At 32.3% G+C, this 15662-nt stretch overlaps 3 protein-coding genes across 3 annotated transcripts in view; 1 reads left to right on the top strand and 2 right to left on the bottom strand.

The window, feature by feature from the left end:
• Positions 1 to 409, bottom strand: part of LOC122712665 — a 47215-nt gene extending 46806 nt beyond the window's left edge. Inside the window, exon 1 of the mRNA XM_043932472.1 lies at positions 40 to 409. Coding sequence (XP_043788407.1) covers positions 40 to 154 — 115 coding nt within the window. The 5' untranslated portion in view covers positions 155 to 409. The remainder of the gene's footprint in view (positions 1 to 39) is intronic.
• Positions 410 to 12070: 11661 nt separating this feature from the next.
• LOC122712635 (RWD domain-containing protein 4) lies at positions 12071 to 13106 on the top strand. Its single transcript, XM_043932435.1, has 4 exons — positions 12071 to 12236; positions 12454 to 12563; positions 12640 to 12835; positions 12909 to 13106. Exons 1-4 carry the CDS (start codon positions 12132 to 12134, stop codon positions 13074 to 13076), a joined length of 579 nt encoding a protein of 192 aa, XP_043788370.1. The 5' UTR covers positions 12071 to 12131; the 3' UTR covers positions 13077 to 13106.
• LOC122712634 (RUS family member 1) lies at positions 13041 to 15630 on the bottom strand. The gene is made up of 9 exons (XM_043932434.1): positions 15332 to 15630; positions 15108 to 15265; positions 14843 to 15003; positions 14572 to 14764; positions 14399 to 14514; positions 14084 to 14280; positions 13748 to 14007; positions 13502 to 13688; positions 13041 to 13425 (listed from the first exon to the last, which is right to left on the bottom strand). Exons 1-9 carry the CDS (start codon positions 15399 to 15401, stop codon positions 13373 to 13375), a joined length of 1395 nt encoding a protein of 464 aa, XP_043788369.1. The 5' UTR covers positions 15402 to 15630; the 3' UTR covers positions 13041 to 13372.
• Positions 15631 to 15662: the final 32 nt, after the last annotated feature.

Below are 15662 nucleotides of genomic sequence, written 5' to 3'. Positions count from 1 at the left end.
GAGGGGGGAAAAAAAGAAGAAAAAAAGAAAACCACTCACCAGGTTTGATCTGTTGAGGTTTGGCCCTGGTCCACGAGATCTCGACGAGCAGGAGGACAGCGAGGATTCCTCCCAGGCTGCCCAGAATCATCCTGTTCTTGCTGCCGGCCGACATCCACCCGCGAAGATAGATTTTCTGAATGATCACGACACCACGATTCCCTCGGTCGTCGATCGAGAAAAAAGAGGAAGCACGTTATTGACGTCGGCCTCGACTTCACGCCTGTGGCCGTGTACGTTACCACGTCGAGGACGAGGACGAGGTAAACGTGCAACTCGAAGCAGGGAACTGTGGCCTCCGTTAGAATGGCTACGAGACCAAGCGAGGATCGAGTGAGTGAGGATGGACTGACAGACGTGCGGGCGTACGCACGAGTCAATGAAGTGAGTGGTACTCACCCGTAGGAGCCCTCACCTTACCCAACCCAGACCTCGTCCCCTCGCCTCCTCTCCCTTTTACCTTGCCTCCCTTCTTTCCTCTTCTTCTTCTTCTTCTTCTTCTTCCTCTTCTTCTTCCTCTTCTTCTTCTTCTTCTTCTTCTTCTTCTTCTTCTTCTTCCTCCACTTCGCGATACCCGTTTCCTTTACTCCGGCAGACTCCTCTCTTCCTCGTCCGCTGAACGATTCGCCGTTCCATTTCTTCTTTTCTCATCTCATCTCCGCCTCCTTGACCCTCTTCCTTCCTCCATCCGCTCTCTGCTCCACACGCATTTTTTTTTTTTTTTTTCCCTCTTCCTTTCCACTCTTCGCGTGCATACTATTTTCCGCGAGATTGGAATGTCAATTTTCTCGTTTCTTGCACGCCTTATACATTCCTTATTTATCTTCTTCGTTCGACTACGTTAGCGCCCAACCACCGACTTCCTCGCGCCTTCTTCTCCACCTTTCATTTCATTTTAACCGATCGCTCAGCGTATGTTTAAACGCTGAGTTCCTCTTCTTCCTTACTGCCTCACTGTCGGTAAGCGTATGATTTTCTCCACGTGGTTCGTAAAGAAGTTGTTTCAGATCGATCTTTTACTTGTATTATTCACGATTCTATTCGATTGGTTTAAATCAGATCGTCGAAACATGCGAGGGAAATATGTGACTTTTTGGTTGGATTGAATTTGAACGAAGCAATATTTGAAAAATGAAAGTAATCGAGCAGTATGACAAAGTGGCGTTTATCGTGACGTTCAACGTGTATTATCGTTGACTCACTCGATTAATTTAAAATTCTAATAAAGCATTTCCTTCTTATTATTTGTAAAACATGTCATATTGTTAAAATTTTTCTTCTGATGAATCTCAATATTTTTTCCTTCCATTATTTTATCATTTAAAATTTATTTAAACACTTGTTTAAAATAAAAGAATCATATTGCTAAGCAAAAATTATCCAGATTTATTCTGTCTCTCCATTCTCCAATTTTCTTCGTCGTTAAGCAAGCATCGTTGCCGAATTTATTCCTTCTCTCCCGGATATGATGCACTTGCTCACCTCTCGGGCCACTACCTCCTTTTGTTCACCTCCGAACCTTTTCTTTTTCTTATCATCCTACGTTCGTTTCCTCCTCGTCCAGCGGACGCTTAAACGCACTCTGCCCTCCTCGGTATGGCCAGCCTCCTCCGCCTCTCACTGCGGTGTCCTCTTCCTGCTTTTCGTTTTTCTTCTCCCCCGCCTCTCGAACCCCAGCCTGTGTCCCTTCTCTCCTTATCTTCAGCCACCTCCGCGTAGGATGCATCTTCCTCTGTCCCTTTGCAAACATACTTCTAGGTGCGAGGATGCGTTCTCTGTGACGTAAGAAGTCAGGTTGAAGAAGTTTTAAAATTTGCTGCATTATTGGATTACCACTTGTTAATGCTTTTTTATTCGTGTACTTTTTATTTATGAATTATTACGAAAATTCTCTTCACGATTAATTAAAATTTTCTTCCATATATTATTTAAGTAATGACTTTTAGTGTTTTTCGTTAGCCTCTTTGAAAAATACGATTGAGTAATTGTGATAATTGATCCATGATGGTAAAATATAGAGTTCTTTGATTATTTTCTATAATTATTGGAATATTTTAAGTTTTTTAATGTAAAAGAAAAATTGCTCATAATATATATATATATAGATAATATTTATATTATGAAATTAAATTTAGCACATTTAATTATATTGCCAGTGACACTTTAAATTAAGGAAACAATTAAAATCTTCGTTATTTTATTGCAATCTTTATGTTGCGCAACTCAAACTCAATTCATTGCTCGAAGATATGAATAGACGTTTGTTGTCTTCTTCCCACAGGTTCTTACTTTTTCTTTCCTTTCCTCGTCTCTTTCACTCTCTCGGCCTGTCTCTATGGTTTCTTTTTTAATTCATTCCTCTCGACCACGACTATCGGTGTACTGGGAAACATCTGAAAAGATGAGTTTCGCCCGGTGTCCCCCTTCTATGCAAACATCTCGGTTATTTGTACGGTATTTCCGCATCTCAATGGAGAACGTTATTCCGTTTCAAAATCATTTTACTTGGTAATACGATTTTCTGTTTATTCTCTGTTTTCTTTCGCGTATGAAATTGCGCATGAAATTTCACGTTTCTTCCCAAATAGATCTCGAAATTTTCCTTTTTCATTGTTCATCTTCCTCTTCTCCAATAATATTCTTAAATGATTCAACGTGGTCGTATCCGCCATTTTAATTAATTTTTAAGATATATGTTTTGACGCGAAATCTTGGCTTCTCATAATACATGACACGGCACACGATGCTCAGGAAATATTACCATTATTAAAGCGTAACTGGAACAACCTCTGACCAGGTTTTAAGTCATGTAGCAAAATGTATAATCGAGGAACGAGAGAACACAAACGGGCAACTGGTGGTTGATGAAAAATATCCTTGATCTATGTAACGTCTTTTATAAAATCTAGTCCTCTTCTGGAAATCTGAGCACTTATGCTTCTTTCCCACGTAACTCCTTTCGTTAACAATTTTGAGAATTCACTTCTTCAGCTTTCACACGTTAGATTCGATCCGTATAATCTAGATATTCAAAGATAAATCGTAAAATTAATCTTATATTTATATTTCATTACGTACTCTATTCTATTTTACACTTTTCTATGTATAAATGCTAAAGATTTATAGAAAGGATAAATATAATTTTACTAATAAATATTCATAAGTAAACCAGATTATATAATGGCATAAATTATGATGAATGGCTAAATATACTTGGCTATCAATATTATTATGTATATAGTAATTAATTTATTACTATTTGCCTTTGAACCATTCATCCTTACTTGCCATTAATAAAAATAATTCCCACTATGAATATTGCTTTAATAAATTTTATTATAATTCTCAAATCAATTAGAATGAAAATAAGATATTTTAAATTCTAATGAAATTTAAATGAAACAAATTATCTTCTCACTGATACTAAAATATTAGGACATATTGTAAAAAGCTACAAGTTATCATTAAACTTTATCATTAGAGTTCGTCCACGCCTTTTAATTTATAATAGTTTGGTTTATTTTTAATTTAAGTAAATAATTAAGTTAATAAAATTTTACTTTCTCATAATTGTAAAATGTCTTAGTATTTATACAAATTTAAAAATATATAATAAAGTAAAAATAATATAAAATAGAAATAAAATAAAAAGATATTTACCATTATTATCAAAATTATCCAATTATCACGCTTAAGAGAGTTCAGAAATCTTAATACAATCTACTCGTGGTCAATATCATTACTCCTCAAAAACTTGTATCTTTATTCTGTGTCCCTTATCTCTTCCATCTAGGATTTCCATAGCAGAGACAAGGCAGTTCCCTCGTCGGTACCACGGAAACGAAAGCCAATGAGATTCAACTTTGATCAGATCCTCTGCCAAGTGATCTCTATTACGCAATCTCTGCTATCGTGCTAGTCCCATGAAATTTTCTGACGGTGCAGCCACGATGTGCTTCATCGCCCAAGGCTCCGACAGGAATCGCGTGGAACCTGCCCAGGATCAAAGCTGATTCCTCCTATGCCTTCCGCGACGATAAACCGAAACAGGAGGTTAACGACGTCTTCTGAAGGGATATTGTGGTCCAAGAACTTTACGATCTGATGGCTAATCTCTGATTAAAGGGAAAGAAGCTTTAATTATAATGGAGAAGAAATTAAATTCTTGAAATTTGAAGTTGAGTAATTTAAATTAAACAATATATATATTGTTAAAAATATTAAACTTACCTTAATTTGTTAAAGACAATTATATGTAAATTTCCAATATTTTTTCACATGATTTTTTTTTTAAAATATTCTATAATTATATTATATGTATATTTTAAGAAATAAAAATAATAAACAATTATCAATATCATTTACATCCATACTCCATTATATCCATATTCCTTAACAATTTCTATCTATTATTATTTAATTAAGTAATTAGAATTTAATAGTAATTCCTAATGAAATCATCAAAATTTTTCAAACATCACCAATTTTTTAACAATAATTTCATTTAACATCTCTCTCTATCAAGCATAAAATTATTACAGTTATAAATTTAATATTTCAATACCAACGTTACTGACTTCACTTTAACAAGTAGAATCAAACACTCTCCGGGTGGCAGAAGCAAACCGATCGGGTCTGTAAATAATTCAATCTCTGAGCTACAATCTACAGCACTGTTCTTCGAAATGGCGTGAAAAACTTGCTCACGCCTTGTTCCTTGTTCATCGAAAAAAAAAGAAAAAAGAAAGAAGAACTGCGGCTGAATCGGTGAACGAACATAGGGACGCACTTTCGATTAAGCTTTGATACTACTACCGTGGGTTTCGTGTCGATCCGGAAAAAGTGTGTAACAGGGCCAACAAGAAAATCGAATCAATGATTACTTGTGCACACGGGACACGAACAAAAGCGTGCCATGGACAAGTCTATTTGTGTTTCTTCGACGAATCTGGGCAACTAGAGACGCACGCACATTTACTATTGAGACTCGATGACGAGCGAAGAAATGCGCGCGAGACTCGTGCAACGATCAAACAGCATCGAAGAACAATCCTTTCATTTTTATTCGCCATCGAGCAGATGGAACTCTACGCTTTCCACGCGGAAAGCTCAAAGAAAGGAAACGACTTTTACGAATACGCGTGGATTTTATTGGAGCAATTCTCTCGAAGAAGACAGTCCTTCGAATATTGATGCAAAGGAAATTCGATTGTGATCGGGTTCTTCTAGGAAATTCCTACATTTCTCTTTCCCTTTTTGTTTGGGTCGTTGAGTAATTTTGAAACCTGAAAATTGAACAATTTTATTTTCGTTTGTAAGTGGTAATTTCTTTGAAATGTATACGTTTCTTTTTTACTTACTATTCCCTGAATTCCTCTACTCCATCCATTTTATCTTTCATTTATTTAATATCTCTTAGAAAGAAAGGGAAAGAAATAATAATAAAGAAATAGTAATTCTCAATGACAACACCATAGCTTACGTATTGTAACTGCACAATCTTGATTTTGCTTGCTTTTTTTCTTCCCATTCTCTTTTCCACCCATTGTTGGCCGTGTGTCGAATTTTGCATTTACGAAACTACAAAAAGGTATTCCGACTGACTCCGCTCAATTTGCGAATACCATTCCCTTTGAAGTTTCTCTTTCCGTAGGACAATCCCATTGAAAATCGCTGTCTGTTGGTGAAAAGCTCGTGAAATGTCAAAAGTGCAGAACCAAAAGCACGTGGCGTTACTCGAAATTTCAGTTCGTCAAAAGTGAATACATTTTATTCTCTTTCATTTTCTATTTTTTTTTTTTTTTTTTTTTTTTTATATTCTTTCTCCTCCATTTTTTCATATTTTTATCATTCAATTATAAATACTCCAACTCAATTTCAATTTTTTAATCCACCAAAAAGTCGGATTTAAAGGATAATCTTTCTTCTTTAGCGTTTAAGTAATTAAGTTTAGCCTAATTTTCGTGGCAACAAGATTTCTGCAAGATCACGGGGAATCAAAGAGCAATTTAATGAAAATAGAAAAGTTTCGCTGTAGTGTGACCAACTTTGTTGATAATGTTAACACGTAGTAGTTTAGAAACTTCAATTTCGTGAAGCTTTTTTCAGAATCAGGTAATTAGGTTCTTGACCATGGCGTCAAGTTGGGTATTTTCCACTGAATAAAACTAATTGTGAAATTCACGGTGAAGAAAACTTCACTTTACAATCTTGACTGAAAACTCACCGAGAACTTTTTTTTCCTTTAAACTTAAAAATGTCTACTAAAGACATAAAAAATTAAAAGACTATCTAACAAATGAATATTCCTTTGAAATACATATGTAGAATTCCATTAAAATGATATTTTAATCAATTTCGATTATCACAACTCTCGTTCTAATCTACTTTATACAAATGAGAAGACTCGATGATAACTACATGAATTGCTTGTTTTCCAACAATTTCGTTACACTTATAATTACACTTACAATTATTCTCATCCTTGCAAGAATCAATCTTCTACACCCTAAATCTGAGTAGTACTCCAAATCGCCGATTCAAAGTCAGGATGCGTGCGATCGGTCGCCACCTGCTTTCTCGATCTCTCCCGGACCTACGGCAAAACAATCGATCGAAGTCGCTAATTTATATTCGCGCCAGCTCACCACCGGAGGGAATACAGTTAATCGAGTCTATCGTTAATTGAACGAACGCAATTCCTGCTGGCCGCGCAAGCGACAGATCCGATAGACAAACAGATAGACAGGACAGTTTGTTCGGTACGTTTGTTGGTTCGTAGCCGTGTCTACGTAGATGGCTAATTGTGACGTCCATACGAGAGAGTGAAGAGATCGTTACGTCGTCCATCACCCATTTATGGCCGCAGAGCCACCTGCCTCTCCCATGGTTTCGCATGAAGATAGAGCCGTTTCGAACGAAAGCCGACCTCCTGTGAGTATCGAGTATTTTGTAACGAGGATTCAACAGGCAGGATCAATTTCTTCCTTTCCTCTCCTTTTTCTACATGGATCGGACACACCACGTGTGTATTCTCCTTTTTTCAGGTTTCGTCGAACGTTCGCCGCCACACGACGAAGATGATCGATGGGATCCACGCGAACGATCGACAAGACAAGGATCCTAGGACGAGATAGATCCAAACAGGGATGATCGTTTATTGATGACTTCGTCGAGTGCCTCTGAAGCTGCTCTTGAATTGATAATACTTGAGAATTAACGCGGCTGAGGGCGAAAGTTTAAGGAGCCGTGAATGATGGTTTAAAGTTTCCATGGGAAATTTGAGGAACCTGAAATCAAAAGATGTGAATGGTTAGAAAATTATTGCGATGAGAGTTATGTATATTTTTGATAAATAAATACCATTAAGATCTTGATCATTCAATTTCTTACGATTGTATCCTTATTTGTATAATATTCATGTGAAAATATTACATTTCATAAAATTGGAAATTCTTTTGATAATGATCATATCTAGATGATTTTCATATTAGGCAGAGTGTTCTGAAAGTATAAATAGCCAAATTGTATGTATCTTAGTTACTTTGTAAAACGTATTTTATCAATTTTCATATTCTTTTCACATTCTAAATACGATTTATCTATTTCGATTAGATGAATTTCTTAAGACATCTGTTTGCTTCTTCATACAGCTAGTTCCTACAGACGTTCCGGTCTAATTGCATCGCACATATTTCATCTCCAAGACAAATATCTCTTCACGAGCCGTGTAATCAAGCAGAGAGGCTGTGCCTTTTCTATTTGCCCTTTTAATCTGCGACCTGTCTCTCCGATTTCGATCATCAACCATATCAACCAACATATATCATCCGTGACAAATATTTTCTTCTGATTCACGTAGAATCTTCGTACGTCTTTGTTTTCCCATCTCCGTTTTCTCTCTTCTCGAAATATTTATTATAATTTATAGAGTAACAGAACAGTAATAATATTTTAAATAATTTAATAAAGAAATATTTAATTATTCTAAAATAATTAAACTTCTTTCCTTGATTAAATTTCAAAAGTTTAAATTATGATTTCAATCTCTTAATAATGTTTGCATTTATATTGTTTTACAAATACATTTTAAATACATCTCACGGATTCGTATACTGGCCAACCATTCGACAGAAGAGTTAATCCGGTGAAATAATCACGGTATGATTACGATAATCTCCAATCACATATGTTCGTAAGTGAGTTTCCTGGTACTAGAACGCATTAAATACAGACACGATTATTATTATATATCGTAGTTTTCGTTATGTATTGCGTTTTGCATTATTCGATCTCTAATGCACTCTAAATCCAATCCACTATAAACTAATTGTAATGTCATGGTTGATCAATTCTATTAAAATTCAATCATTATTACAATCCTACAAGGAAGAGATAATAGGAAATCTTAAAAGGATTTTTTATTCTACTAGATTGTTTTTATAGTATCAATAAAGTATAAATTCTTTTAAACTATAAATTATAAATTATCAACCGATGAGATTTAACTTCTCATACAACGAGAATGATGAAAAAATTTGTGTGAATAATCGATCGAAATGTATTTTTTTTCACGTGGAATCGAAAGCAAAGATAGGGGATGAACGCAAGAAATAAAGTGAAATCACAAAATCGGAGATGAGAAAACAAGCGTGCGAGCTTACTTATCAAAACGATACAATTACGACGCGGTAGTCGCCGGTTTTACATAATGCATATCGAGTTACAAAGTAATGTTCAGAGCACGCACCGCGGTGGCACTAATTTCCGTGAATCAACAGCGCCAGGAAGCTCTTCTTGCACAGCCGCTTGAAAAATAACCGCGTAGTCACATCGGTGATTAGTGATGGGACTGATCGCAAAATCATTCAACATAAGCGTTCAGACAAGCAGTTTGCAGTAATTTTCAAGTCTTCGTTGTTAAAATTCCAAAATTTCCGTTCTTTCATATTTCAAAAATTTTCTATGCATTCTTATATATCTATATCTAAATTCATATTTCTACTTCTGAAATTTCTTTTCTGAATTTCCATACTTTTATACTGATATATTTCCTATTTCTGAACGTATCTTCGATTCATATGTCTAATCTATATTTTCATAATTTTCTTTCTTCTAACTTCTTCCTAACTTGGTTTCATCTATAATAACAATCGTTATATATTTCTTCTTCAGTTTTATGTCATAATATCTCATCAAAGTATTGCTTTCATTTAAATAACGATACTATACTTACTTATGATTTAAACAATAATATATAGTTTGTTTGACCGGATTTTCGATACGATACGTGAGAGTATTAATCCCATCACTATCGTCGATGATCGGCAACCGCACGGCAGGCGGTCGGCTTCTTTCCCGCAGCTCCTTCCAGGGCGACTCTCGATCCATGTTTCATGAGGCTCCTCATGCTCGAACTAGAGAAAGGGCCGGCCACGTACAAGCACTTACAAGCCGAGGGAGGCAGGCCGCTGCTCTGAATCACAGGTACCTAGGCGATTCTTTGTGATCGATACACTCGCGACACTACGGCGCCACCCTTACCTTTTTCTTCTCGCGATTATAATTGTCTTTATCCACAAAGAGTGGGGAAGCTCCTTACAAACGTTCCATGAAATGATCTTGATTGAAATCGCTAACTTCATTTGTGTCGATATTAAATAGTGTTGAACGAAAGTTATAGGGAACCCTTGTTAGCGAGATAAGGCGATTACTATATGCTGAAGTTCATTTAAACGAAAGGTTTCATTATAAAGTTTGAAGCCGATGTAACATATAGGAAGATTTTCATTGATCAAATTATTAATCTTAGTTGTACAAGTGGTATAGTTTTCTTGTAAAGCAATAAAATTCTGAAACTAAAGAAAGATAAAAATTACTGATTAATTAAATATAAAAAATTATTGATTAACTGATAATTTAATAATAGTTGTTAATAATTTTTAATTTATTTTTTTATGAGATATGATTCATATTCATAATTTTATATCAGATATAAAAATATAATATTTATGTTTGCTTTAATAATTTCATTATTTCATGGATTGAATTTCTCTTTTACTATATTATTAAAAATTTACTAATAAAAAATTTGGAAATAAATCTATTTATATATTTTTACAATATATTAAAATAAATTTTAGATAGATTTACATAATATATAGATTTACATGAATTCATTTACATTTCAAACTAAAAGAATGAAAGATTATTACAAAGATTATTATAAATTTTACAATTTTTTATCATTTTTTATCATTTTAAACTATTTTCTCTTTTTCTCAAGTTGAGAAAAGATACGAAATTAGATCGAATCGAATTGGATACAAGCATACCTGGATAAAAGAAAAATTCAAACACGAAATGTGCGTGCACATTTTCAATGGTCGCAATGAATAATGGACAGACGGAACATTTCGTCGGGAATGTCATGCAGGCCGAATTCGTAGAAGAGAATCATCTTGTACACGCGTCTACTGCGAAATACAGTTGCAGAGGCAATATAATCTCAAAGATTTCAGGGAATCATCGATGAATTCGACGAAATCTCCTTTGCGGTGAACAGCGAAAGGGTTGGCATGACTTACGTTCGCCACGTGTCCTGACGCGTGTTTGCGAATGCAATCTATAAGCTCGCTTGTCTTAACCGATCGACCATCGATTTGCTTAAATAACAAATTGTAAATTGTTATCACCCACTGAGTTCTTGGTAAATCGAATCAGGATAGAATGAAATTACCCGAGATCTTGGTATTTGCTTAACGAATTGCATATTATATATATATATAAATATATATATAATATTTTATATCAAAAAATTTATTTCAATTTTTTGTATCTTTTAATTTTTTTATTCAAATTAAAATATTGCTATTTACCTCACATTTGATCCAATTGAAATTGAGAGAATTAGAATCACGACATTTTCCAAAATGTCTGCTGTTAATTCTAATCTGTAATAATCTAACATGGCATCTTCATTAAAGTTATTTTCCGACATTTGTTTGTAAAATATATAAATATAAATAAAGTATATTTTTAAGTTACGAAAATGCCAATATTGAAGAAAAATTAATACAAATACATTTCGAGCAGAAAAAAGAAACTATCAGTAGCACATCGCGTGAAGCAAGAATGAAAAATTCGTCTGACAGGAAATCGATGATGCGTTGTTACAACTGATGCATTCTTCGATTCTCAATACAGCGTTATGCGATGAAATTTAAACGAAATAAATTTAAACAGGATCAGGAACTGATGTTCACATAAATATGGGGTTAGGGTTCGTCAAGTAAAAATTCACATTAATCCATGGCTCACTATTCACTTAATATGTGTTAAATTTTTTATTTTTCGTTAAGTTTTCTCCATTATTTTTTCTTTATGCACTTTTCGCTTTATTTTTCTTTTCATATCTTGTTATTTATCGTAATGGCATATGACTAAACAAATTGTTCACGAACAATATTGTGAGAAATGTTTGTAGTTGTGTCTTTGACAGATTTAAAATGACTTGAATAGTACATTTCATTTACTGCACTTTATATTTCTTCCATCAAATTTTTTTTTCATTCTTGCCTAATTTATATTTATTATTTCTTATTCATATCACCTTTACTAGATTTGAAAAATTAGTTTTTTAGAATTTTTAAGTTTTAATTCTTTATTATTTTTTGTTCCTTCGATTTAATTTAATAGAAAACTAATTTAACAGAAATGTGGCGTCATCTGGTATATAAAAAAGTAATTATTTAATTTTGTTGTTAAAATCATTGTCCTCTTTATCCTTAAACTTAATATTAAAATATTATAATGAATTTTTATTTATATTAAGATATATAACAAATTTATTTAAAAATAAAAAAAAATATTCATTTTATTTAGCTTTTAAAATAAATAATTCTTAAATCATAAATTAAATTATGATAATGATAATCGAGATATGATACGCATGACATGATCGAGATAGCACAATCGATTAGCAACTATATCTACATATATATATATGACTGTTTTTCTAACCTCAAAGTAACGCATGAGTTGCATGCGTTAAAAGAAATTGGAGTGTCAAAATCTAATATTGGAAAAAGGAAATGAGCGATGCCGAACTTCAGGAAGAGGAAAGAGAAGTACTTCTTTCGATATATGATGGAGATCCAGCTTTTAAACAGTTGACACCTATTACATTTCAGTATAAGGTTTGTCCTTCGTAAAAATATAAAAAATGTTTCATTATATATTTATTTATTTTTTTATATTGTGAAATATAATAACTTAATTTTAAAATTAATCAATATTCGTGATTGAATTATATTTATTCGAGCTTTATTAAAATCATGGTTTTTAAATTAAAATATTTTTTTAACTTTATATATATATATATATGTGTGTATATAATATTGATTTTATATACAGTATGGAGAGGACAATGATATGAAATCATTTCTATTGGAAATTTCATGGGGCACAACATATCCATCAGAAAGACCTACTATTAATATGAATACCTTTTATAACAAGCATATGTAAGTCCAATCATGTTGTTCTTTGACTATCCTTGCATTCTGTTGCTTTTATTAAAGGTGAATGATTGGAATACAGTGTGCAAGAAGTAAAAGATAAAGTGGTTCAACATCTGAAAGCAGAGGCTGATCAATGGTTAGGAAGTGCTATGACTTACACATTATTTCAATCTGTACAAGAACATTTTACTGAACTAATATCAGCACAACCAGATACTGTTGTTGATTTAAACTCACAAATTAACCAACTTAAAATAGCAGATGAACATCAAAAGGTAAGAAATAATTATATCAAATTATAAATTTATTTAAAATACATATATAAGAAAATCAATATGTTACGTCAAGCTGGAAGAAACAACAAAGAAGCCAAAGAAGGAACATCTAACTAAAGCTCAAAAGCGCAGACAATGGAATAAAGCAGATGGAAAAGGAGAAAAACCACGAGGATGGGATTGGGTGGATATAGTAAAACATTTATCACAGACTGGCCCTAAACAAGAGCAAGAGTCATAGTTTAACTTCATTGAAATATTTGTACAGGTTAAAGGCGTATTATATTTTTATAAATTATTGGAAATAAACTGGTTTCCATATAGATTTTTACTAATAATATAATCACCTGTGATAAAAATTTGTAAGAAAATATTTATAAATAATTTTATCTCATTTCCAACAAATAGTTACAAGATATGCAAATAAAATTGCTTAAATAATTAACAATTATAAAATTTTATCAAGATAAATAATAAGGAACAACAATATTTTAATTTCCAATGTTCATGCTGTTTTTTTTACCAGTTTATAATTTTTTATAAAAATCTCCACCCTGCTACTGGTAATAAATTAGTTTCCGTTTTCCATCCTAAAAAATTAATATAAAAAATTATATAAATAAAAGAAATTCTAAACTTTTATCATATAATAGCAAAATTATTTACCTTTATTTTCAAGATCACTAATAAATGCTTTAAATTCATTAGAAATCAATAAATTTGTAGCATAAATACTCTCTATGGCTTTTGATGATTGTATGCCATTGTTTGTAGTTGAATATTTTTTATTAAGTACATAAAGTCGCATCAAGGGATACGACAAATCACTTACTTCGGGTTTTAAGAAAATATCCTAAAAAAACATAATGTTAGAAATATAAATATACAAATGTATTTATATGACTTACTTACAAGTGGCACTTTCAAAGACATACAAATAAACAAGCCGCAAAGACAAGCATGAAAATATGCTTCCAAAACATCGTATGGTTGCGCGTCTTTTTTAAGGCATATAAAAATAGTTTTATTTTGTACATCAATCGAAATCAAATATTTTCTATCTAAAAAGAGTTTCAATGAAAGCTCAGTGTCACTTGTTAAAATTAAATCTTTTTTTATAAGAGCTGCAAGAGAGACACCTATTTTTATATTAAATCCACATATGTTCATTGCTGCAAAAAAAATTATTAATAGAAGTAATAATCTGTATCAATTTAATGTTTTAAATTGAACTCAAACATTTCTTACTAGATTTTGTTAATAATAATACTGATTCCTTTTTGTTAACTTCTTCTGGTTTTGGAATGACTTCATTCGAAATATAACTTTTTACTATCAAAGCTAAACGATCTTCATTTAAAGAATTTAAGCATAATGCTTTTACCGCCGAATAATTTGCATAAAGATGTATTATCACGAGGAAGAGATAAAGTTCCATTATATATCTACATGCAGATATATAGATACATGCTATAGATACATTAACAATATTGCTAACATGTTTCTTATAAAATTAAATTCACTTATTACAAAAACAATAAATATTTGTAATAAAATACTTACTGGCCATTGTGAAAAATTGAAAGTATTAAAATACCAACAAAAGATGCTATTAAATTTACACATGTTTCTTGACTTCCATCTTTAGCTGATACATCTGCCAAATTATTTTGTAATGCCTATAATATACAATTCAGTATTATAATTAAATAAATCTTTTTTTAAATTTTTTTTACCTGATGTTGCGTAAGTGCTGCTCTTGTTGCTCCGCCAGCAACACCAACAATTGATTTCATTGCTGTAGAAATACATAATATTCCAAGAGAATAAGAAGAAAAATAAGGTAAAAGTAATTCTAATCCCATTGCTAAATCATTAAGAATATCAGCAAAAAGTCTCCATTTTTTACATTGTCCATCTAAATCTGTCCTAATAAATGAATAATAAATGTTATTTTTATAAAGATTAATTACAAGTATTATATTCATTTATATGATTTTTATTTACCCATTCCACCATGCAAATATAATTCGACCAACCATTCCAGTCCCATCTTTTAATATCCATGTTATTGCTGCTGCTAATGGAGTTGCTGCAGCTTCACCTACACCTACTCCTTGCATAATAGAATGTGTTGTGAGAGTTCCCATTATGGTACTTGCAAATGCCTACCACAAATTAAAAAATAATAATACAGATTAATTTCATTTAAAAACAATACTTTCATTCATAATATTGCAAATAGATTTTATATCTTTCTATGTAAACTAACCTGAACTGTATCCCATATTTGATAAGAAGTATAATCGGGATGAACGCTATCAGGAAATCCTTGAGGTAAAAATACTTCTTTTATAATCGATATTAAACCGGAATAAAAAGACTTCGTTCTAGTTGTGTCTGATAACAGTTCAGTTATCGATTGCTCGTCTGTAGAAGTTAAGCGATAGGTTAGGTAAACTAATAGTAATGTTTATTATGTCAGAATACAGATACCTTTTGATTTGACGAAAAATCTATCTTTCTCACTCCCGTAGGCCTCAGTGAATAATAATCGCTCATGCATTTCGAAGTGCACTGAGGTTACTTTGGTTTAATTTGAATGTACCGTATGATAACATATGCACTTTTATTAACGATCATAGTCGCTGTTATATCCGCGCGCGATTACACTTGCACTACAGATGCACTAAAATTCCCTAATATTTTACGAAAAATATATCACGAAAATTTCATAATTAAATATTTTTCAAAAAAGGATTCACTAATATACAAAAATATGTGAAAAAAGACGACGAAAATAGAGTTCTCTTTTCTTTTTTTTCTT

This window comes from Apis laboriosa, unplaced genomic scaffold (assembly GCF_014066325.1).
Source record: "Apis laboriosa isolate Shangri-la unplaced genomic scaffold, ASM1406632v1 scaffold204_cov149, whole genome shotgun sequence".
Lineage (NCBI taxonomy): Eukaryota > Metazoa > Arthropoda > Insecta > Hymenoptera > Apidae > Apis > Apis laboriosa.
This window is presented reverse-complemented; position numbering and strand designations above follow the sequence as displayed.